At 41.4% G+C, this 25324-nt stretch overlaps 1 protein-coding gene across 2 annotated transcripts in view; it reads left to right on the top strand.

Annotated features, from left to right (window-relative positions):
- Positions 1–25324, top strand: part of LOC131678505 (uncharacterized) — a 172673-nt gene that overhangs the window by 133855 nt on the left and 13494 nt on the right. Inside the window, exons 1-2 of one of the 2 annotated variants that reach the window (XM_058958701.1) lie at positions 19226–19302; positions 19364–19937. In XM_058958701.1, the coding sequence (XP_058814684.1) occupies positions 19297–19302; positions 19364–19937 (580 nt within the window). In that variant the 5' untranslated portion in view covers positions 19226–19296. Of the gene's footprint in view, positions 1–19225; positions 19303–19363; positions 19938–25324 lie in introns of those variants that run through there. The other variant, XM_058958700.1, reaches the window with a different exon arrangement.

Here is a 25324-nt window from a genome sequence, read left to right as displayed (position 1 = left end):
AAAATTCACCGGTGTTTTAAAACTAGGGATACAATTCTATTTACAAGATGGGGGACAATAGTTTTAACAAAGAGGTAAAATTACAACTATCTTAAAACTAGGAATACAGAATACAAATTTGAACTTTTTTAGCGGAGACTTTTGCTTGGTCAAGATATTCAGAGGGGGCTGTAGAAGCAGTTGTATCAAGGACAGGGGAGAGAAAGCGTAGATGGTTACCGGGAGAGAAGAGCAAAACTTGCAACTTTCGGGCAAACGGGAGATCAGCGAGACAAATTAGCGCCTCAGTCTAGTAGGTCGGATTGGCGGATGGTATTCTTCGGACCCGCGGGGAATCCTTCAAAAGTCATCGGACCTCGAGTCGCTCTCGCTTCAGTTTCCGTAGTGGTAAGTGCGACGGCGGTTACATAGTTGCAGTCTGGAGCTGATCGGTCCCAAAAGGCAGGAGAAAACTTCTAAAACGAGAAATAAAAAGAGAGGGGCTAAATTGGGATATTTATCGTTTTTATGAAAGTATAAATAAGGGACATATAGGGGAAATCACGATTTGCCAGCATATCTCGGACTGGGACATTGGGTGGTCTACCTCGGGCCCGAAGGGAATCCTTTAACTGAGACCTGGCGTCCAAATACCCGGCGCATACCCAGACAACGTGCTCGATGTCGTGATAGCCCTCGTCACAAGCGCACAGACTACTCTCCGCAAGCCCAATACGCCGCAAATGCGCATCCAAGGTGTAGTGGTTGGACATAAGTCGGGACATTACACGAATAAAATCCCGACCCACATCCATCCCCCTGAACCAAGGCTTCGTTGACACCTTTGGGATAATGGAATGTAGCCATCGTCCAAGTTCACCATTGCTCCACGAGATTTGCCAACTGCTGAGTGTCCTCTGACGACAAATACTAAAAAATTCGTTGAAGCAGATTGGTCTTTCATATATGTCACCATTTAATGCGCCCACCTTTGCTAATGAGTCGGCCTTTTCATTGCCCGGAATAGAGCAATGAGAGGGGACCCAAACAAAGGTAATTTGATAAGACTTTTCAGATAACGTACACAAGGACTCCCGTATCTTCCCCAGGAAATATGGGAATTGCTTTTTGGGCTTCATCGCACGAAGAGCCTCGATGGAGCTGAGGCTGTCCGAAATGATGAAGTAGTGATCTATGGGCAGAGTGTCGATGATCCCAAGGGTGTACTGAATTGCAGCTAACTCTGCGACGTAAACTGAAGCGGGATCATTGAGCTTGAATGAAGCGGTGATAGTATTGTTGAAGATACCGAAGCCAGTGGACCCATCGAGATTTGATCCGTCAGTGTAGAACATTTTGTCACAGTCGACTTCTCGGAATTTATTATAAAATATATTGGGGATCACTTGCGGGCGTATATGGTCCGGGATTCCACGAATCTCTTCCTTCATGGATGTGTCGAAGAACACAGTAGAATCAGAAGTATCTAGGAAACGAACACGGTTGGGAGTATATGAAGAAGGGTTAATGCTCTGTGCCATGTAGTCGAAGTACAAGGCCATAAATCGGGTTTGAGAATTAAGCTCGACGAGCCTCTCGAAGTTTTCAATCACCAACGGGTTCAGAATGTCGCATCGGATGAGCAATCGATATGAGAGTTCCCAAAATCGATTTTTTAGCGGAAGAACGCCCGCCAGCACTTCGAGACTCATCGTATGGGTCGAGTGCATGCAACCCAAGGCAATGCGCAAGCAACGATACTGGATTCTCTCCAGTTTGATGAAGTGTATGTTCGCAGCGGAGCGGAAACTGAAACACCCGTACTCCATCACCGACAATATCGTTGTTTGGTATAACCTGATCAGATCTCCTGGGTGGGCACCCCACCATGTTCCAGTTATTGTTCGGAGAAAATTGATCCTTTGTTGGCATTTCTGTTTCAGATACCTAATGTGACATCCCCAGGTACCTTTAGAGTCGAACCATACCCCGAGATATTTAAATGTGAAAACCTGATTGATCGTTACACCCATTAATAGAAGCTGGAGTTGCGCCGGCTCACGCTTCCTAGAAAAAACAACCAACTCAGTTTTCTCCGTGGAGAACTCAATACCCAGCTGAAGAGCCCAAGCAGACAAATTGTCCAAGGTATTTTGTAATGGTCCTTGCAAGTCGGCAGCTTTGGGCCCTGTGACAGAGACCACGCCGTCGTCTGCAAGTTGCCTTAGCGTGCATGAATTGGCAAGACAATCGTCAATGTCATTCACGTAGAAATTGTAGAGCAGGGGACTTAGACATGAGCCCTGGGGAAGACCCATGTAGCTAAATCGCAATGTTGTTAAATCGCCATGCGAAAAGTGCATGTGCTTTTCAGACAACAGGTTTAGCAAAAAGTTATTTAAAATTGGCGAAAGACCATGCTGGTGCAGCTTCTCTGACAGAATGTTGATAGAAACTGAGTCAAAAGCCCCCTTAATATCCAAGAAGACTGATGCCATCTGCTCTTTGTTAGCATAGGCCATTTGGATTTCTGTAGAAAGCAACGCAAGGCAATCGTTCGTCCCTTTGCCTTTGCGGAAGCCAAATTGTGTATCTGACAGTAAGCCATTTGCTTCAACCCAATTGTCGAGGCGAAACAAGATCATTTTCTCGAACAACTTCCGAATACAGGACAGCATTGCAATCGGCCGATACGAGTTGTGGTCGGAGGCTGGTTTTCCTGGTTTTTGGATGGCGATGACCTTCACTTGCCTCCAGTCATGAGGGACAATGTTACCCTCAAGAAACTTGTTAAATAAATTCAACAAGCGCCTTTTTGCAGTGTCAGGCAGATTCTTCAGCAAGTTGAATTTGATTCTGTCTAACCCTGGGGCGTTATTGTTGCATGATAAGAGAGCAAGTGAGAACTCCACCATCGAAAACGGTGTTTCGTTCGCGGTATCGTGAGGAGACGCGGCGCGGCACGTTTTCTGTACCGGGACAGAGTCCGGACAGATCTTCTTAGCGAAAGCGAATATCCAACGGTTTGAATATTCCACATTCTCGTTGGTACTATTACGGTTACGCATACGTCGAGCCGTACCCCAAAGAGTGCTCATCGCTGTTTCTCTCGTTAACCCGTCGACGAACCGGCGCCAATAACTGCGTTTTTTGGCTTTCATTAGACTCTTCATTCGCCTTTCTAACGACGCGTACTGTAGATAGCTAGCGGGTAATCCGTCTTCCCGGAAGGCCTTATATGCAGTGGACTTTTCCGCGTACAGCTCTGAGCACTCTTTATCCCACCACAGGGTGGGAGACCGTCCATGGGTATTCGCGCTGGGTACTGGTTTAGTCTGAGCTTGATTCGCACTGTCGAGAATCAAGCCAGCCAAAAACCTGTACTCTTCCTCCGGAGGAAGTTCTTGAGTGGATTCGATTTTAACGGATATCGCGGTCGCGTAACTCTTCCAATCAATGTTCCGTGTGAGGTCATACGAGACATTGATTGTTTCCGATGGTCTTGAATCGTTAGCAATTGAAATCACGATAGGCAAACGATCGCTACCGTGGGGATCAGGGATCACCTTCCACCTGCAATCTAACTGTAGCGATGTCGAGCATAGCGATAAATCCAACGCGCTTGCGCGTGCTGGTGGTGTAGGAATCCGCGTCATTTCTCCCGTGTTTAAGATGGTCATGTTGAAATTGTCGCAAAGATCTTGGATTAATGTTGATCTATTATCATCATGAAGACAGCCCCATACCGTACCGTGCGAGTTAAAGTCTCCCAGAACTAGCCGCGGTGCCGGTAAGGATTCCGTGATATTACAAAGCGTTCGGTGCCCTACCGAGGCTCTAGGAGGAATGTAGATGGAAGCAATGCAAAGGTCTTTACCTTTGATTAGAACTTGACAAGCGACAATTTCAATGCCTGGTGTCGAAGGGAGGTTAATTCGGTTGAAAGAATAGCACTTTTTGATCCCCAAAAGTACTCCTCCATAGGGGTTTTCTCGATCCAGACGAATTATATTAAAGTCGTGGAAGTTGAGATTTATATCGGAAGTTAACCAAGTTTCACATAATGCGAAAATATCACATTTTAAACTGTTTAGTAAGAATTTGAAAGAATCGATTTTCGGGAGGATACTTCTGCAATTCCACTGTAGGACAGTGATCGAATCAGTGACCTCGTTTGATGACTTAGCCATCGAAGGATACGATCGCTGCAAGGAGGGGCCATTTAGCAGTCAACTGTTTCAAAAATGTTTGCACCATAGGGAGAAAATGTATCAGAATGCTTTTAAGAGGATCAGTAACATTGAAAGCTGTGAAAATTAAGTCCACTATGTCAGAAAATTTCATTAGTCCGCTACTGGACTGAGTATTTGTTTGAAAAAAGGGAACACTTGGGGTTTTTGGTGTCCCTGGAAGTGGTGGATACTCCTTGTTAGAATTAAAATTTCCAAGTCCTGGAGCAAATTGCTTCGGCTTTAGTGCATCACTTCCGTTGGATTTATTGATTGTAGTTGGCGCACTCTGAGTGGACGACACCTTGGCACCCTTACGAGGCAATCTAGGGGAAGCTTGATTTTTCCTCTTCCTGGACTCCCCTGGGTTAACCAAAGATGTTCCCTCTTGTGGGTCGTCAGATTCTTGCTCAACGCCAGCCAAAAGAGCAAAGGAATTTTCGGAAGGGACAGATGGCGAAGCATTCTTAAGAATTTCTGCATAAGAGCGCTTCGAGCGTTCCTTAAGGGAGCGCTTAATTTTATCCCCGCGCTGTTTGTACGCGGGGCATGATTTAAGATCATGCGGAAGGCCCCCGCAGTAAATACACTTCTCAGTTTCTCCACTGCAAGCGTCATCCTCATGTTCTCCCTCGCATTTGCCGCACCTTTTCTTATTGCCACAATAGGTGGCTGTGTGGCCCAGCTGCTTGCAATTGCTGCAGTTCATTACCCGCGGTACAAACAGGCGAACCGGTAGACGAACCTTATCCAGGAGGACATAGTTGGGGAGGGAAGACCCGGAGAAAGTCACCCGAATCGAGTCTGACAATGAATAAGTGGTCTTATTATTCTCAGTTTTTGCTGAATACAATTGCTTGCATTCCAGAATCTTCACATGTTCAAGTGAGGGGTCCTTAAAGCAACCAACTCCATACTTCAACACGTCTTCGCACTTCAAACCCGGTTCGGCAACGACCCCGTCGATCTCCACTGCCAAACAAGGTATATACACCTTAAATTGCTTTGTAAAGCGCTCGCTGCGAGCAATCTGGTTTGCCTGGTCGAGGTCATTCACTAATATGCGTATCTTATTAGCTCTAACACGTGTTATCTGAGCTACGGCCGGGTAGTTAGCAGTCAGCTCCCGTGAGATCTCTAAAATATTAAGCGATTTCGTAATGGGCCGGAAATAGACCACCCAGGGCCCAGTTGAACTGGGTGGGTATGTTTTAATACGAGGAGGACTGGGGGAATCAGGGGAGGGAGTAATTTCGGGTTTATCCGGTATATCCATGGGAATATCATTCCCATCCAATGTTACTTCGCCCTCGGCCATTTAGGCACGAGGATAGCACGTGGTGTAAACGAGAGATGAAACTTATATTCAGGGGAAAGGGATCTAAGAAGTAGCGACAGATCGGGGGAAAGGGAAATGAGAAAAAAAAGATACTTAGCTTATATAGCGGCTTGTCCGGTTATTGAACTATTCACTTCACCAACCTAGGCACCGGCGAACAAAGCCTGCCGCAAACAATGACTGGCCTTCACAATGTATATATTTATATTGATCCACTCTATGCACAGCACAAGAAAAAGATCTGCTTCGATCGAGAGTTCAGACGATTGTGTCAGGCCAAAATTTGGTAGAGCCCGGTGTGACCTAATGAATCAATCCACGTTCTTTAAACATTCGTTAATGTATGTCACGGTTCATATTGTTGATTGTGATGAAAAGCGGAATCTTACGGTCATAACTACAGATTTTCTGCCAGATCATCAGCTTACCGGCAAACTTATCTGCAAATACAACTTTATTTTTCTCGAAACCATCTCCGCGACCCTTATCAATATAAAATTTCTGTCCCGTCAGCTGTTTAATTGACATACGTTTCATCGTGCTTTTAGATGCATCCATTGAATTTGGTCAGATGCTGACCATACAGCTTTCAGGCCTGGCATTTAAAATTCAAAACTAATGAATATTTCAATAAAAAGTTTTACAAATGAACAATAAATAAAAAAATAAAAATTAATAGTACTGTAAACTGAATTTGAAAGGTGAAAAATTTCATGAGAAAATCATGAAGATAATGACAAATAAGAAGAAGGAAGCGTTGAAAAAGCTGTTCGACAACAAGGACGGAACGAGTTTGCGTGACACCGGACGAAAATATCACTGCTCTTATATCTTGTTTCACCGAACCCTTAATATGGAGGACATCATTTGTCGGAAGAATACTCGCTCCCCCGAGTACACGGACGAGCAGATAGCGATCGTGAAATCGTAGTGCCGGTGCATGACGAAGAACTACCGCGGGACGTCGATCGTGCTGGACGATGAAAGTTACTTTCCGCTCTCGAAGACCAATATTCTAAAGAGCGAACAAGAAATTATTGCGACACATTCAACAGGGCATAACTTTTTTACCATTGGGTAAAAACTAACCAAATTTTGCTAACTTTCTCATTGATGTGTATTGTTTACATGCTGTCAAACTCGAAGTCGTGGTTTTCGATTCAACGAAAATGGAGGTGAACCAACGCGAGTCGAGAGAACAAATTCTTTCCAAACACCTGGAATTTCCTGACCTGTCGCACCGGCAGTTGGGAAAAATGTTGAACATTCACCATTCAACCGTCTCCAGAGTGTTGAAGCGGTTCCAGGAGCGGTTGACGTTGGACCACAGCAAAGGAGCTGGAAGAAAACCGGGACCGGAGAATAAAAAGACGGAGGGAAAGGTAAAGCGGATGATTAAAGCAAATCCTAACGTCTCAAGCCGTGATTTGGCTAAAAAGATCGGCATGTCGCAGAGCTACGTCCAGAATGCAAAGAAGAGAGCTGGACTACATACATACAAGGTACAGAACTTCCCAAACCGCGATGAGCGGCAACAATCGACGGCTAAAACTCGGACACGGAAGCTCTACGAGAAGATGCTAACAAAATATGGCTGCTGTGTGATGGACGACGAAACGTATATAAAAGCCGATTTTAAGCAAATTCCGGGGTTGGAGTTTTTCACCGGCAAGAACAAGTTCTATGTGGACGACAAATTTAAGAAGAAGAAAATGTCGAAGTTCGCCTTCAAATATCTCATTTGGCAGGTCATCTGCTCTTGCGGACTGAGGAGTGAGCCTTTCGCGACAAAGGGCACAGTAAATGGCGAGATCTACAAATCTGAGTGCCTCGAGAAGCGCCTTTTGCCGTTCTTGCAGCAGCACGACGAAGCTCCGCTATTTTGGCCAGATTTGGCATCATGTCACTATTCTAAAAGTGTCCTGGAGTGGTATGAGGCCAATTCTGTCCATTTTGTTCCAAAGGACATGAATCCGCCAAACTGTCCAGAGCTGCGCCCGGTGGAGCAGTACTGGGCAATGATGAAGCGGGAACTTCGGAAGAGCAAGAAGACAGTCAAAGACGAGAAGGACATGTTAAGAAAATGGAAAAAAAAACTGAGAAACTGGTACCAGATGACACTGTAAAGACTTTGATGGAGGGCATCAAGCGAAAATGTGTTCAATTTTACACTCAAGGCTCCATCGATTAACTTTTCTTTTGATTTTTGAAGTAAATATATGTATAAAACTACCCTAAAATTTTGGTTTGATTTTAAACATTATAAGAAAATTGGCATGACATTTTCGGTGTCGCAATAATTTCGTGTTCGCCCTTTAGGAAATGATACAGTCGGGTCTCCTACAACGCGGATTCCTACAACGCGGCTTCCTACTGCGCGGATTCCTACTGCGCGGTACCCGCGTTGTAGGATACCCATAGCTTATGGGATTTCGACTAATTGGGGCTGTGGCCGATTATTTCGTCCGTGTCAACATGTAGCGCCATACTTTCTTTGGCAAAGTTGTTGTACTCACTTGGGCCTACAACTTAGTCTAATTGGGTATCTAATTAGTTGAGAACTATGCCGCCAGGGGTGTTATGAAGAGAGAGTAAATAAATCGAAATTCTCGTCGTAATTTCGACTATCATCAAATGGATTCAATGTCAAATATATCAAGACCCTGATTATTTTGAAAGGTGGTGTCTTCGGGGAATTTATAAAAGAAGTCCAGAGCTTTTGGATGGTAGAAAGTATAACTCGCAATTACCCCACCAGGCGGCGCTAGTGCCAATGCAAATATTCAACACATGTTAAAATAATTCTATATCTCAACAACGTGATTAGATAGACTAGTACTGTCCTCAACAAAGTTGCTCGAGAGGTCGAGGACTACCCTACGTGACAGATTAGTTTGGAATATTCTAACTATGCGGTGCTAGTGAGCGTAGAAGCTTTCAACATATGGTAGATTATGATGTATCTCAAAAGTCTAATAACTTGGAAAAATGGTGTTTTCGGCGAAGTTCTCGAGGAGGTCAAAGGCTACTGGATTATGGATAGATTAAACTGGAATGGACCCACCAGGCGGCGCTAGTAAGCATTTTCTTTCAAAGCATGTATCTCGAGATCATGATCATTTGGAAGGGTGGTGTCTTCGGCAATATTTATAGGCAGGTCGAGCTCTGTCCTACGGCGAACAAATTAGTTCAGAACTCGCCCACTAGATGGCGCTAAAGAGAGTGAAACTTTCTGAACATTATAGATATATTTCTAAAGTCTGATCAATTTTGGAAAACGCTGTTTTTGGTAAAGTTCTCTAGGCAGACAAGTGCAGTTTGACAATGTATAGGAAAATTTCGATTTTACCCACTAGGTGACGCTAGTGAGCACGAATTTTTCCTTTAAATTTCTGCATCTCAATATAAAGGCAGTTTAGAAGGGTGGTGTTTTCAACAAAGTTTCTCGAGAGGTCGAGGACTACCCAACGGTAGCAGATTAGTTTAGAATGCTCTCACTATGAGGCGCTAGTGAGCGTAGATGCTTTCAGCATGGAGTAGATAATGATATATCTCAAAAGTCTAATAACTTAGAATGATGGTGTTTTCGGCAAAGTTCTTGAGGAGGTCAAAAGCTACTCGATTATGAATAGATTAAAGTTGAATGGATCTGCCAGTTGGCGCTAGTGAGCATTATTTTTCATATCCTGTATCTCGAGATCATGATCATTTGGAAGGGTGGTAATATTCATAGACAGGTCGAGGTCTGTCCTAAGACAAACAAATTAGTTCTGAACTTGCCAACTAGGCGTCGCTAATGAAAATGAAACTTTCTCAACATTATATATTTATAATGTCTGATAATTTAGGAAAACGCTGTTTTTGGTAAAGTTCTCCAGGGGGACAAGTGCTGTTTGACAATGTAAATAATATTTTGAATTAACCCGCTAGGTGACACTAATAAATACGCGTTTCTTCTTTCAATTTCTGCATCTCAATATAAAGGCAGTTTGGAAGGGTGGTATCTTCGACAAAGTTGCTTGAGAGGTCCAGAACAACCCAACGATTAGTTTAGATTACTCTTACTATGCAGCGCTAGTGTGCGCAGACACTTTTAAGACCTTATTAAAATTATGACACATCTCAAGAGTGTAACTTAGAAAGATGGTGTTTTCGGCAAAGTTCTTGAGGAAGTCAAGGGCTGCTCGATTATAGACAGACTGAATTGGAATGGACCCGCCAGGTGGCGCTAGTGAGCAAGTTTTTTTCAAATTTTATTTCTCGGGATCAGGATAATTGGGATGAGTGGTATCTTTGGCAAAATACATCGACAGGTTGAGTTTTATCTTACTGTGATCAGATTAGTTCAGAACTCACTCATTGCTAGGGAGAATACAACTTCTACTACGTAGTAGCTTAAGTCAAAAGTTTGATAATTCATGAAAATGGTGTTATCATATTAACGTGGATTGTAGTTACTAGGTGAAGAAAAAGAAAAAGAAAAAAATAATTTACGTATTTTAGCACCTCAAAATCATGACAGTTTAGAAGAAGGCTTTCTTCAGTGAAATTCATCGGTAGTTTTAGAGCTGTTTGATGATGGCAGATTGGTTTTGAATACTCTCACAATGCGCCAGAGAATGGGTTGATGAATTTATCCTCTTATTCGTTTTGAGGCTACTTCAGAAATTTAAATAATATTAACAAGAATCAGAGCAGTAAATAATCTATTCATAATCGAGTAGCCATTATTCTTCCTCAAAAACTTTTCCGAAAACATTATCTTTCTAATTTAGTTGACTTGTATTTGTATTTGTATAAAATGTCCAACTGACAATTTGTCTAAATGAACTAAACTAAACTAAGTTGAACTAAACATAATTAAACTAGTGACAATACACGACGACGAAACTGCAAAGAATTCATGACGAAGTCGAAAATTTCAGCAAACTCGTTGAAGCGACGACTCATTGCCAAAATTGGACAATTGCAGCGTAGTTAGTGCTGCGCATTTCAGAATGCAGCAGGACTCGTGGGCGAAGAGAACGGGTAGGCGCGTAGAGGCTAGCAGAATCTTTGACACGAAGGTAGCCCGCTGCATATCTCCGATGTGTTAAAGTATTAAGTCCTAAAAGACGACAACGGTCCTCGTACGGTGACAGGTTCAAAGGATCGTTCCACGGTAATCCACGTAACGCATATCGTATGAATTTACGCTGGACTACTTCGATCCTAAGGTTCCACGTTGCTTGATAGGGGCACCAAACGACATTTGCAAATTTCAACTGCGGGCGCACCAATGAGCAATTAATCTGCCTTGCAACACAGAGGATCCCGAAATTCACTGGAAATTTTGAAAATAAATCCCAGTAATCGATTGGCTTTGTCGATGGGCGCAGAGACGTGATGAGTATACGTTAGAGTTTCATTAAGAATGACTCCTAGATCCTTCGTTGCTGCGATGTTATAGTTGAAGGTAAGCATATTTCTCGTTCGAAAATAGCTGATGACAAAACATTTTGCAACACTAAGGACCATCTTATTTCTTACACACCAGCTATAAAAGGTGTCGAAAAGATGCTGTAGCTCACGGCAATCGGCTTCATTTCGTATAACAAGAAAAAAATTTAAGTCGTCGGCAAAAAAACAGCTTTCCTCCACGCCTTAGAACGAAAACTACATCGTTCACGAACAGTGAAAAAAGCAGTGGACCCAGCGTACTACCTTAAGGAACTCCGGAAGTGTTGATAAAGGATTCTGAAACAATATCTCCAATTTGAACAACGACTTCACGGTGTACAAGGTAGGATCGAAGCCGATGGCAGAATCTAGTAGAACACCCTAGCTTAGCAAGCTTTGTTATCAGTATCTCATGACTAACTCTATCAAAAGCTGCCTTTAGATCAGTGTAAATAGTATCCACCTGCAATTTCTTAGACAATTGTTCCGTGAAAAATGACGTGAAGCAGACGAGATTCGTCTCGACCGAACGTCCGGGGAAAAATCCGTGCTGGGATGTACTGATGTAGTGTCGACAAGCAGAAAAACACGCTTCGTTGATGATTGATTCAAATACTTTAGATTCGACTCCAAGCGAAGTGACTCCGCGGTAGCTCTCCATGTTGCATCTGTCACCCTTCTTGAATACCGGGAACATTACTGAGCGTTTCCAATCCTCAGGAAACGTTTGCTGCTGAAGCGATAGGTTAAAAATATATGCAAGTGGTGTTACAAGTAAGTCCGAACTTTTTTCAATACAGTTGATGGTATAGCACTGAGGCCGGGTGCATAAGATGGCTTGGTTTTCAGGATTGCAGATATAACCATTTGTTCGGAGACAGTAAACACATCCATATCAACAGCACAAGCAGGACGTCACGAGAAGCATTTTCGAGTTCGATTGCGGTTGGCGAGTCAGCTGAAAAAACACTCGAGAAGAATCTGGCAAACAGCGTACATTTCGCCACAGTTGTAACTTTTTCGCCGTCGTAAAGCATCCTTGATTGAAGTCCAGTTTCTTTTCGCTTCGTGTAGACAAATGACCAAAAGCCTTTCGGGTTTCGGTGTAGATTATTCTGCATGCGGGTTACATAGCGTTTATACAGAAGCTTGTTGTAACAACGATACTCATTACTGGCTAAAGTGAACATGCGCTTAGAAAGAGGACACCGTCGATTTGTATATGCACGTAGGGTTTTTGCTCGAGTACGTTTTAGCTTTCGAAGAGTGCTGTTTGACCAGGGCAGCTTGCTTGCTTACTTCTGAGATAATTCATAATCTACCACATACTGAAAGCTTCCACGCCCACCTCAAGAACTTTGCCGAAAACCCCATCTTTCTAAGTTATTAGACTTTTGAGATATATCATTATCTACTCCATGCTCAAAGCATCTACGCTCACTAGCGCCTCATAGTGAGAGTATTCTAAACTAATCTGTTACCGTTGGGTAGTCCTGGACCTCTCGAAAAACTTTGTTGAAAACACCACTCTTCTAAACTGCCTTAATATTGAGATGTAGAAATTTAAAGGAAAAAATCGTGCTCACTAGCGTCACCTAGTGGGTAAAATCGAAATTTTCCTATATATTGTCAAACTGCACTTGTCTCCCTGGAGAACTTTACCAAAACAGCGTTTTCCAAAATTATCAGACTTTAGAAATATATCTATAATGTTGAGAAAATTTGTAGTAGTGTAGTGGGCGAGTTCTGAACTAATTTGTTCGCCGTAGGACAGAGCTCGACCTGCTTATAAATATTGCCAAAGACACCATCCTTCAAAATGATCATGATCTCGAGATACATACTTTGAAAGAAAATGCTAACTAGCGCCGCCTGGTGGGTCCATTCCAGTTTAATCTATCCATAATCCAGTAGCCTTTGACCTCCTCGAGAACTTCGCCGAAAACACCATTTTTCCAAGTTATTAGACTTTTGAGATACAGCATAATCTACCATATGTTGAAAGCTTCTACGCTCACTAGCGCCGCATAGTGAGAATATTCCAAACTAATCTATCACCGTTGGGTAGTCCTCGACCTCTCGAGCAACTTTGCTGAAGGCAGTACTAGTCTATCTAATCACGTTGTTGAGATATAGAATTATTTTAACATGTGTTGAATATTTGCATTAGCACTAGCGCCGCCTGGTGGGGTAATTGCGAGTTATACTTTCTACCATCCAGAAGCTCTGGACTTCTTTTATAAATTCCCCGAAGACACCACCTTTCAAAATAATCAGGGTCTATGATATATTGAAGATATAGCGAGTTGATCTATTCCACAAAAAGATGTGTTTTGAAAGCATCTACAACTTTCTAGAACATCGAGAAACTGTAAAAAAAAAAACAAATAAAAAATTACAATGAAAAAACACTTTTTAAGGGGTTATTCCGACATGTACTTCATTTTCACCTAATAACTTTTTTCGCCTAACAGATAGCCATTTCGTTACTTCAACAAAGTTTCATAAAATCATTTCGTCTACAAACTTTCCATACATGACTATCAATTTTGGCAACAACTTGCAAAGTTATTTTTTTATCTGCGTATATACCCCCTTAAATATAAATTTTCCAACATTATATTAAACTACTTAAAAATGAAGAAACCTTTCCAAAGACGTCAAAGTGCCATAACCAATAGTTTCGTCGCAAATATCAATGCCTGGCTTTTTTTGATTCCGTCCCACTGTGCGCCGTTTCCGCTGAAAGACGATCATGATCTACAACATAACTCTATTGACTGTGTTCCACGTCTCTACACCGCTTGCTATTCTGTAGGCTACATTATCCGGGTTGATGTCTGGTCCTCCCGTTTTAAGAAGCTCCTTGCACGTCGCTTCAAACCTCGGACATTCGAAGACCATATACTTCGGTGTCTCCTAGACGTTCTCACACTCCGAGCACAATGGTGATGTTGCGTACCCAAATCGATGAACATACTTCCTGATGCTGCCGTGGCCCTACAGGAGCTGTTCCATGTAGAAAGTCATCTCTCCGTGCTTTCTATTGACCCACGTCGACAGGTTTGGGATGAACAGGTAGATACACTTCTTTCTCCGTATTGTATATTGTATATTCCGTATGAATATTGTATATTTCTGCTGCCACGTCACCATCGAATCGATTCTCGTCATCTTCCTCACGTTTCTTGCGTTTCATTGATTGTAGCATACTGCCTCCGAAGATATTATTCTGTACGCCATCGTACGACCACCAGCCGGAACTTTCCCGGGCAGCCGCAGTATTAATACTCCATCGTAAATCCCGTTCCCAAGAGTTGGACTGAGCCGTGAGGAATGCCCGTTGCGACTCGCATTGACTTCTGTCCTTCGTTCACCTCGTACAGCAGTACTCTACTCTGGAAGTAGCTCTTCGGGAGCCGGCGTTCTTCTGTACAGCGCAGCGGCATTGGCCTATACGAGGCTGGATGGCCCGGTGACTTCCCTGACTTTGGCAGCAACACCAGCTTCTATACCTTCCACATTTCGGAGAAATTTCCATCATCTAAACAGTTCTGCAGTAGCATCCTGAACATGTCCAGATATGCCGGGATCGCAGCTTTCAGCGCAACGTTTGGTATTCCATTCGGACCGGGGGCTTTCTTTGATTTTAGTCACATCGACGCTTCTTTGAGCTCGTCGTTAGTCGCCACTCGGGTGTCATTGCTCTAACTTATTCGCAGTACGGTGTCGGTGACCAGGTAGTTGGATTGTGCTTCTAGAAGAGACCCTCAATGATTATGTTTAGCTTACCCGGGCATATTGCAGCTTTTGTCGATGGGCCCTCATCGTCGTCATGACGATTCAGTACACGCTCCCCAGTTTTGGCCCCAACCCCACTACGCCCCTGCTTCTTACTTAGAAAAAGCCACATATTCTCTTCCAATGAACACCTCACTTCTCCGAATCTTACCACCCATGAAATAAATTGATATATATTCTTGTTGGATTTATTTCGGCTAAGCAGTCATTCACTATTTTAGAACTTCTTATTCATTTATCCGACGTTTCGGCACTGTATAGCGCCATCTTCAGGGGAAAAATAATATAGTTCGTATACAATATACAACTATATTATTTTTCCCCTGAAGATGGCGCTATACAGTGCCGAAACGTCGGATAAATGAATAAGAAGTTCTAAAATAGTGAATGACTGCTTAGCCGAAATAAATCCAATAAGAATATATTACAAAACAGTCGAGCTCTTACCAAGAAGATAAATTGATATAATTCTGATCGCGAGACCTCAAAAAAGCCAACTTGAAAGGAGTTTGTTTTTGCAGATTTGCAAGTCGACGGCCTCAATGGCCACATTCGCTGAGCGCCTGTCAGACACAGATGTGTTGGCCATCGTGCTATGTTTATCGCTACGGTTCGGTCCTTTACAAATGTTGTATACTCGTAGTCCAAAACCTATCATTGTTTTTGTTCAAATCAAAATTGAAACTTAAATTGAAATATTTGATCGACGTTTGAATTGGTTCAATGCCATCCTGGCTCTGCTGTGCCAGATGATCTTTAAACGGTTTGATCACCTGAGATACGAATCAATGTGCGATCCCGAACTGCTCTGATTCCGATTCATCGAAAAGAGGCATTGGGATATTGATAAAGCAATCCCTATATAAAATTTGAACTTCAAACGACTTTCAATTCAAAATACTGACATTGTTAACATCGCTTCAAAGAGCTACCAATAATCGAGTGTTTCTTTTTTTCGAATACCGGCGTTAGTATGGATTTACATCAATCCTCCCAAGATCCTGGGAGCTTTGACCCAAGCGCAGTGTTTTTTTTTACAATGGAGAAGACCTTTACGTCCTAGCCCAGTACACGTGCTATTGGTAGGGTCCAATCCACCACACGGGGTGCACTGGGGGCGTGTCGGGCTCGAATGGTGACGCTGCCGTTAATACCGACTAAACTCCATTGAGCTCCGCCATCATTCCTCCCAGGAACTACCTCTCGGTATTACTTCTGGGGGGGGGGCGCAGTGTACCCATACGGAAAGGCGGTACTGCTATCCGATTAGAAACAGCGATGAGTATTCCACCGCCCTTTCTACCAGCATTCTTTGAGGCACGAACGTTACGATAGACCGTAAATCTAGGTCCGAACAAGTGCCATGAGTTGAATTCACTATTCAACCGACATCGTGCTCTCAATAAACCAAAGAGCAGCTCATCTTTATAGTCCTCTCACGCTCTGGCAAATCTAAAACATACTTCAGTTAGAATCCGGAGACTTGCTTTATTCTACAGCAGCTCCTCTAGTGGTAGGATTTAAAATGTTTTAAGAGCGTTGTTTTGAAAATACTCGTCTTTTAGTGGTGGACGTTTCGTCTCTATACATGTAGTTTCAAAATTTGTTGTGCGGGTAGAAGACGAGTTTAAACAGGACTGGTCAACCTCAGAGACTATTTTTTACAACATAAAGCCATTTATGTAGCGTCCTGTGGCGTCTTCTTAGTTTTCTTAACATGCGCTTGAAAATTGTCAAATATTTTTCGCTAGGACGAAATTGCTGATAATTGGTTTGACCGATATCCTTGTAGGTGAAATCCATCTCTGTATGGCGGTACATATCTAACATATTTACAACTGTAACACCTCCCTGCTATAGTGACAGTTTGCGAAAACATTCCAGACCCTAACTGGACATTTGTTAGCGTTAATGAAACATAGTATACATTTCTATAAGCAATCTTGCTTAAAATGATGAAAAGCTTGGTTTTGAGTCTGCAGCTACAAACTGCTTGCCAGATCATTAGGTTTCGGGTGAATTCATCGATGAAAATAAACTCCGTGCCGTGGGCAGATAAAAATTTTGTTCGAGAACCTGCCTGAAAGCTCTCTTGACAATCCGATCGTTTCGTCGTTCATCACAATGCATCCTCTGGTTTTCGACAAGTCAATGTTCTTTTAACGTCTTTCATGTAGAACAACTTTTCCCATACTAACCAAATCGAGATGACACTTTCACACCTATAACGTGTTTTTCCAAGCAAATCACTGTCAAATCCGACCGCTGGACACGTTGTCAAAGTGCCGGATTCTACGTGAAGCAGACTTCATTCTGCACTGGAAATGGGAAGGCTTTCAACGGAGCGGGACAGTATATGTAAGCTTCGGAGAAATATTCTTGGTTTTTATGTCATGTTGTCATCATAATTTGCGTATTGCTAGATCCGTATCAGCTTCGGAAAAAAAATAATCCAACGATAGATTGGACAATACTAAAATTACCGACGCACAAGTTGTGTCATTTTCAGATTTAGTGTTTATCTAGCGACTTAGTAAACTACTTGCTACTAGTGGGATGAATTTGAATCACAAACTTCGAATTGTTGGAGTTAGAAATTATACCATTCATGCACAAATTAATTCATCTGGATCCCTGAGGAGAAACAGCAACTTAATTAATTCATGTTTATATTTTTTTCTGAACGTAAATCAAAACTTTTCTTTTTAGATTATTAATAGTCTATGACAAAGCCAGCATACCACTTTGAGGCCATTGTTAATATAGACACGGTGATTTAATCAGTTTTTATTGCAAATATAATAGTTTAATATGTTTCAGTTGGTCCAATAAAATGAAAATAAAAACAAAGGGTTATGGTTCTTCGCTGCCTACGTTATATTTCTACCTTTTTGTGCGTCTTTGTGCTGACTAACAGAGAGATTTTAAATGGCTATAAATCACACCATGCAGGTATTAAAAATCTTGGTTCATCAAATAACGTCCATTGATGAATTAATTTGCATGTATATTAGCACCTTTTGTCTTAAAGATTGGCAGTTTGCGCCCGCAGTTTTTTTTCAAGTCGACCGGCTACTTTGTGAGTAATACGGGAAAGTTTATTTGAATACAAACAGCGCATCGTTATCTTGAAACAACACGACAATCGCTGCAGCAAAAAGCCAGCCCAGTTGCGAGTAAGTAGTTATATTACCTACTTATGTTTTTGTGAGGGAATTAACGTTTTACTAGTTTTTACAGTCATAATAAAGCTATATTTATGCATTCATACATATGTACATTACAATTTCCTTTAATGTACCATTTATGGAATAAAATAAAATATACGCGGGGCAATATAATTTGCTGGGATGGTATGTTCGTGTTGGTCAATAAAAAATTTCAAATGGAACACGATTCGCACATCCTATTTTGCTAATCTCATAATAGAATATCTAATAACAAGCACCATCAAATGATAATGCATTACCGCAATTTATCTAAAACAGGCTCTAATTCCCAAATTATTCTCAGTTTCCCCGGAAACGGAAGTGCGGATAACAAGCGCATATCGACCAGTTACTCGGTTGCAGCAACACTCGAGAGCGGCATATAGAGCATGCACCCTCCCCACACACCCGATTGCATTGCATTGGAAAATGGGTTTCACGTGAATGGGGGCCAAGCCACACACGTCAATACTTTGCGTTTGTGACGTACCATCACTCAGCCAACAGCCTCGTGCTGGAAAATGGGGGAGCTTTCCTAGCTTACTGTTGGTTTTGAATGCACTGTGTTTATATTCGAGTGCAACATTCGCGTGTGTTTTCTGCGTGATAAAGGCTCATCTCATATAGGTAGGAACGCTATACATACATATATTATACGTAGTAGGCTCGTAAATTGCGTGATACAGAGCGACAACAATGGTAGGCAATGTGGCTGCTGCTAATGCACTTTGGCCGGAAGTGTATTGATGTTTGCGGGCCTGTTAACTGTTCCGATTTTTGTCGACTGCCTGCGTGATTGAAAAGCCAGTGGGAAATTAATGGGTGTTCGGGAAAATTAAGCCGGCAGGATTGGTTAAGTGGCCTAATTGCAAATCTATTGCGGTCCATTATGGTGCAATTACAGCTATCAGAGTGACGTGCATACAAAGTGTAGCACCAGAACAAATATTCTTATAGGATTAAAGTACGTCATTGTCACTATGGTGACCATGAGAATGTTTTTGTATTTTTCTTCACTGATCTTCGAATGTATGACTAAATTTAATATGTTTATCAGCAGTAAATAATTGGAAAAACATCAAACACGAAGTCTTAGCATTCATTCAATTCCTTTTGTGACAGGTAATAACGAACGGGCGTGAGGCTAGTTCTACGGCGGCAGTATTGTTTGCCTCACAATCGGCCCTGATAAGAAATGCTGGTAGGAATGCTAGCATTCACAGAAACGACCAGCCACCCGATAAAAAAGCAGCTCAGTGCTCATTTCAGCATTCGCAACGTTTACTTCCTATAACTTTTAATGCCCGTATGCATGTAGTTCACCTCGAATCTAAACACCGAACCATTTTCCTTCCATTTGTTCACAGGTGACGAATGGCACGTACGACACCATGAACGATGATAGCTGTTCGACGACGACGGAGCTACGCAACCCGGATGCAAGCTCCGACGGTGATGATCGCAGCGTTATCACAGGAGCAACGCTACCCGGAGCCCGGAAGGCTCCCAGTGGGAACCGTCTGGTGGCGGGAACGGGCAGCAAAAAGCGTCGTTCGGCTTCCACTCTGGAGGGAGTCATCAGCACCAAGCACCACTTGAAACTAGTCAGCAACGAGCTGGAATGGGAGCGTAAGTTTCGCGATGATCAGCTTTCGAGATTACTGAAAGCGTTGATCTATTTCGAGGCGCGGCTCCAGAGTGAGCACAGGCTGATTCGGCAGCAGTTGCACGAGAAGGATGACGTGATCAACCGGCAGAACTGTACGATTAGTCGAATGAAGCGGAAGCTGGGCGTCGATGCGGAGTCAGATATCGATCTGCCTGAGGTGGCGCAGTATTGTCCTAAATGCCGGAGAAGTTACTACGGGCAGCAGGAGGTTCGCTGCAGTGGGACGCAGACCGGCGAATATCGAGGCGATGGCGGGGAGAGTGTAAATACAGGTAATTGCGTTATGTAACTTAATTGGCGGATATGACAAATAATTCATATTAATCCCCCTAATGATATAAATGTGTATCATATTCTCATACAACGATTACCATTGCTGGTCGGTGGTCATATATTCAATATAAATTTTTAGATATGTACAAGGTTTTTTACATTTGGCATGTATTTCAAAATCCTTTGAATTGATTTCTTCCTGGTAGCACAGCAACTTTACCAGACAGATTGGTCTACATATTTGTTTATAAATTTAAAGTTCTTTAGAAGGAATTTAGAAATGCTGTTTGTAATTCCTTCAATGTGATTGTTTCAAAGTAAGATGCGCTCAAATTATATTAAGATTATAAGTGTTTTTATGTAAAAATGTCTGAAGAACACGATGTCATTGAAATTTTTAAAATCAAAATATATGTATTGAGAGAAAAATTAACTTTTATTATTTAACTGAAAAAATCACACAGTTGGCAGCACTGCCGCCAAAAATTGACTCCTTGAACAATTTTCTTCATAAACCATCTTCCGGTTTGATTCTAGAGAAATAGAACCGGAGATATGATTAAAAGAAAATCAAGAGTTTTGACAATTTGTCAAAACGGGGGGAGCTCCCATGGCCCGAGGGGTGATTGAATTGACACAAAAAATTTGGGTTTTTTTATATTGGCCCTATATAAACAATTTCTCCAAATTCGGTTCAAATCCGTGAAGGTCGATTACACGTGCCTTGATCACATCGCATGGAAGACCCATATGCGACTGCTAATTTCGATCTCGAATCTGCCAAACTATGTGCTTTAGGTCAGCCTGACTGCCATAGCAAAAATAAATTCTTTTACTGCGAATTACCTGTTGAAGTGCCTATTGTAAGCCACATAGAATTACGATGATTTCTACTTAGAATACTGTATAGTATCTACCAAGCGAATGATATTTGTAATCTAACGCTGGATGTCGACCGCCAGACGGTACGAGAGTGCAAAGATGATGTTTTTATTTTCATTTGTCAAAGTGTATCGAAAAGTAAATTTTGAATTTCATAAACTCTTTGAATATTCCAATTAAATGTTATTTCTTCCAACAAAATGTAATTTTGATGAAGAAAATATGTTCTCTTTATCTGAAAAATATATAGCAGTTAAATTTGTTGTTACATCACTAAGAAATTGTTCTTTCGGTTTCAGTTCATACTAAAATGAACTTCGGAATCTGGATAAAAACACGATAGTGGGCGAAAACTATTGGATTAAAGAGTGCATGTGTTCATAGTCCAGGTTATCCATTGATAAATCCAAATTCTAGGTGAACATTTTTGAATCTAAAACAACCAATCTAACCTCAAAAATACAAAAATTGCATGTTTTGGTTTTTTCTCTTATCACCTGTAATTCAAATTTTTATAAAACTATCACAGACCTACCAGACATGACACTAAGAACAATTCATTGAAAAAATGTGATCATCACTTCGAAATTAAACTCACTTTGCACACTATCACCGCCTTGTGGCGATATTTTAAACTCTACCATCTGTTTGACACTTTCATGTATTTGATATGGCGATGCATTGGTATGCGTAAGTGGTTATTATAGACCACAGAAACTAACACCAAACATTAATTAAACGAAAAAGACGCCTAGATCGTTATTTGTGCTGCCGAACGAATTCCTGGAAATGTATAGGTTTGTTACAGGCACCTACACTATGTGAGCAAGCAGGATTACCTATCAATAACGCAGAATATGATGTGGGCAATTTGATTGTTCCGTGCGCTGTAATGTGCGTTATTCCCCACAAGCTAGTCTCTGAAGTTAGTGGAAAGTACGCAAACCATAGTATTGCAAAAATTTAACGGCTTTTCAAACGTTAATTTATTATGCTCATTACTTTCAGTGTTCACCGCAAGAGGCGCGTAACCATATGACAAGAATGGCCAAACACACACTATGAGCCAGTACACGCTGCGTTACATAGAGGTACTTTCCGAGCTCCTGCTCGAGCGGAATGACATTTGGTGCGCTCTTTGCTTACTTGGCTGATCAGCTGTTCACAGGTTTTCCAAAGAACAGCTGATCAGCCAAGTAAACAAGGGGCCAAGGGGCTCTAAAAGTAACGCTTGTAACAGCTTGCGGCTGCTATTGTCGTTATTGTTATTGTGCCAAATAAACGGTTTTAAATTGAAACAAGAATGAAACTTCTACAATTGCTTTTCATAATCGTTCGTCTTAAAACCACGACTCTAAGTAAGTATGACGAAAACGGGGGTGTACATTTTTGAGAAGATAGCTTGGGAGCAATGTCAGGAGAAAGCAGTTGCCATCTAAGTGCACCGAACAACGATTTAATCATGTTTTTCTGCTGCAGTCAAATAAGAGTAGAATAGAATATGATATTCATAATTGTTAAGAGTACAGTCGTGATTCGCTGCTTGGGCCACACCTCTGTCCAACTAACGAATTTGATTCCAATGGTCCAACTAGCGGAGGTCCAACTAAAAAGCGGCCCTGTTAAAAAATGTCCAACCAGCGAATCACAACTGTAATTACATTTGCAAATCAAATAAGGCGAATCAGTGGCATTGTACGGAAATAATTATTCTTCAATTCAATAGCATCAATACTATGGTTTGCGCACTTTCCACTAACTTCAGAGACTGGCTTGTGGGGAATAACGCACATTACAGCGCACGGAACAATCAAATTGCCCACATCATATTCTGCGTTAATGATAGGTAATCCTGCTTGCTCACATAGTGTAGGTGCCTGTAACAAATCTATACATTACCCGGAATTCGGTCGGCAGCACAAATAACGAGATCGTTAGTTTAAAAGATCGCCACCAGGCAGTGATAGTGTGCAAAGCGAGTTTAATTTCGATGTGATGATCACATTTTTTCAAGGAATTGTTCTTAGTGTCTTGTCTGGTAGGTCTGTGGTATGTTTCATGTAATATTATTTATAAGGCCCAGAATTTGGGGCTATTAATGGATGTTATACAGGCCGGACTCGATTATCCGGGGATTCGATTATACGTGATTCGATTATCCGGGGAAAATGATTCGATTATCCGGGTGTTTTGAAAAAAAAAATCAAATTTCAACTATAATGTCTTATTATAGTGCTAATTCGATCATTGCAGTCAATAGAACATTTTTTCGGGCAATTTGGGGGTCTAGAGTTAACCTCCTCTCAAATTTTAACCTACCTCAAAAATAGCTTATATATGGGTTATTCCGCGCAAAGTGACCTAAAAAACAAAACTTGGAATCGACCTTCATGGATTGGAACCAGTTTTGAAGAAATTGTTCATTTAGAGCCAATATATAATAACCTAAATTGTTTTGTCGTTCAAACATCCCCTCAGTCCATGGGAACACTCTTAACCGTTATGTGTCCGACGCGGTACCCGGATACCTTTTTAGGTTACAAATAATGAAATTCCGATGTTTTATCCGTAGCTGGAAATTGAAACTTTGTGACATCTTAGAACTTCACTAAGTCAAGCTTTTGGGGTAATAATGTTTTTGATGTAGTAAGAAGAGAGTGAGGAGGGGCTCCTGAATTTTTTACTACGTCACAGGCCGACGTGGATACCCGGGTACCCCCAAAACTGAAATGCCAATAACTAAGGTAATTTCTAATCGATTTTGATGCTTTTGGGTGTTTTGGATTCAAGAACTCATCCACTTTTGGACTTGGTAAAAATGAATCGGGTTATTTCAACCGGTTCCCGGGAATCCGGATTTCCGGAAGCATGTTCCAGTGCTTTGATACTATTTGTGAATTTCAATGGAATACTAGCAATATGGATATCAAAATTCTTGGCATAGCTTCAATGGGCTGTATCTCGTGGTATAGGAACCATTTGGTGATTTCACCACGGAACGGACATTCCGGAGCAGGTTCCCGTATGGCCGTGAATGGACATTCCATTCCAATTCCATTTTTCAAACTACCATAGGGTCCCGTAACAATAAATAATAGACTTCCGAGACAATTTGAAGAGTTTTGATACTCATTTAGCTAGGGCATTATTTAAATTTACAAGTCATACACTAGTACTAGAACATTACTCCGGAAAATCCGGATTACCAAGAACCAGATCCATTCATCCAGTTCAATGTTACAGAATCCAAAAGTGGACGAGTACCTGAATCTAAAACATCTAAAAATGTCAAAATCGGTTAAAGGAAGCCATAGTTATGAGCATTTTAATTTGTGGGTACCCGGGTACCCTCGTTGGCCTGTTATAGGTGTTTTTTGTTTGACACATAACGGTTAATTTTAACAAATTGTTTAAAAAAATGTTTTTCTTCGGATTATATCTCTGGTACTGTTTGCACTAGAATCAATCAGCGAGATATTTTTTTAAGATTTGTTTAGCAATTCCAAAAAAAATGAATAGTTTTTAATGCCAATATTGCAAAATATGCAACTTTTCAATTTTACACTAAAAGTACATTTTTCTCGTAGTACATCGGTTACTGTAGGCCACATAAAACGTCATTATACCTACATTGCTCGGTCGGTTTCTGGCTATCTCTTGGGATAATGATGACATGCTTCTCAGGATTCTGCTTGGATACTTTTCAAGATTTTGATCGAACTTTTCTTAGCATCCCAATGGAATCTATTTCAGAACTTCGATTCAATATTTATCCGTATTTCTACGGTTTTTTCTTTGAATTTTGATGCAGGATTCTAGAGAAAAACTTCTAGTCTAGTGGAATATTTCTCAAGATGGAATTCTGCTGAAGATTATGCTTTATTCCAGATACTGACAGAATCATGGTCCTATTATCATTTGAATCCGGTGTAATCTTCTGATAAATATCCTGCTTTGAGTTCCAGTGGACTTTGACACAAACAATATTGCTCTTCTCCCATTGTCCCCTTCAATAAGTGATTCCTGCTCAGAATTCCAATAGCATTTTTAACCCGTTCATGCCCTTCTGGTTGATGAAAAACCATGTTTCTATATGACTATAACTTTTGGTTTACACATCGTCAAGTAAGACTAATAACTGCGACTAAGATCTTTCATTTGAGCACTAAAAGTTATAAATATTAGTATTAGAACAGAAGTTATTACAATTAATCTGATTGGGTTCTGCTGAAGCAGTGCTGCCAGGGATAGTTTCTGTTAATGGCGAAAATGAAATTTTGGAATATTTTCTTAGCCTGGGAATATTATTGAAAATTGCTAAAACTTTCTAATTTAGATTGCCCTCAATTACCTTTTTCATGCAATTGGACTAGATCGGAAGGTAAATATTGAGCAGCTGCAAAAGAAGCACTTATCTTTCTTAAACTAGGTTTTTCGTGTTTCTTGACGCCAACAGTTTTAAGAAAAAATAGTTTTGGGACCCTATACGCGGTAGTTGGTCAAG

The sequence above is a fragment of the Topomyia yanbarensis genome, chromosome 2 (assembly GCF_030247195.1).
Source record: "Topomyia yanbarensis strain Yona2022 chromosome 2, ASM3024719v1, whole genome shotgun sequence".
In the NCBI taxonomy this organism is placed as follows: Eukaryota; Metazoa; Arthropoda; class Insecta; order Diptera; family Culicidae; genus Topomyia; species Topomyia yanbarensis.
This window is presented reverse-complemented; position numbering and strand designations above follow the sequence as displayed.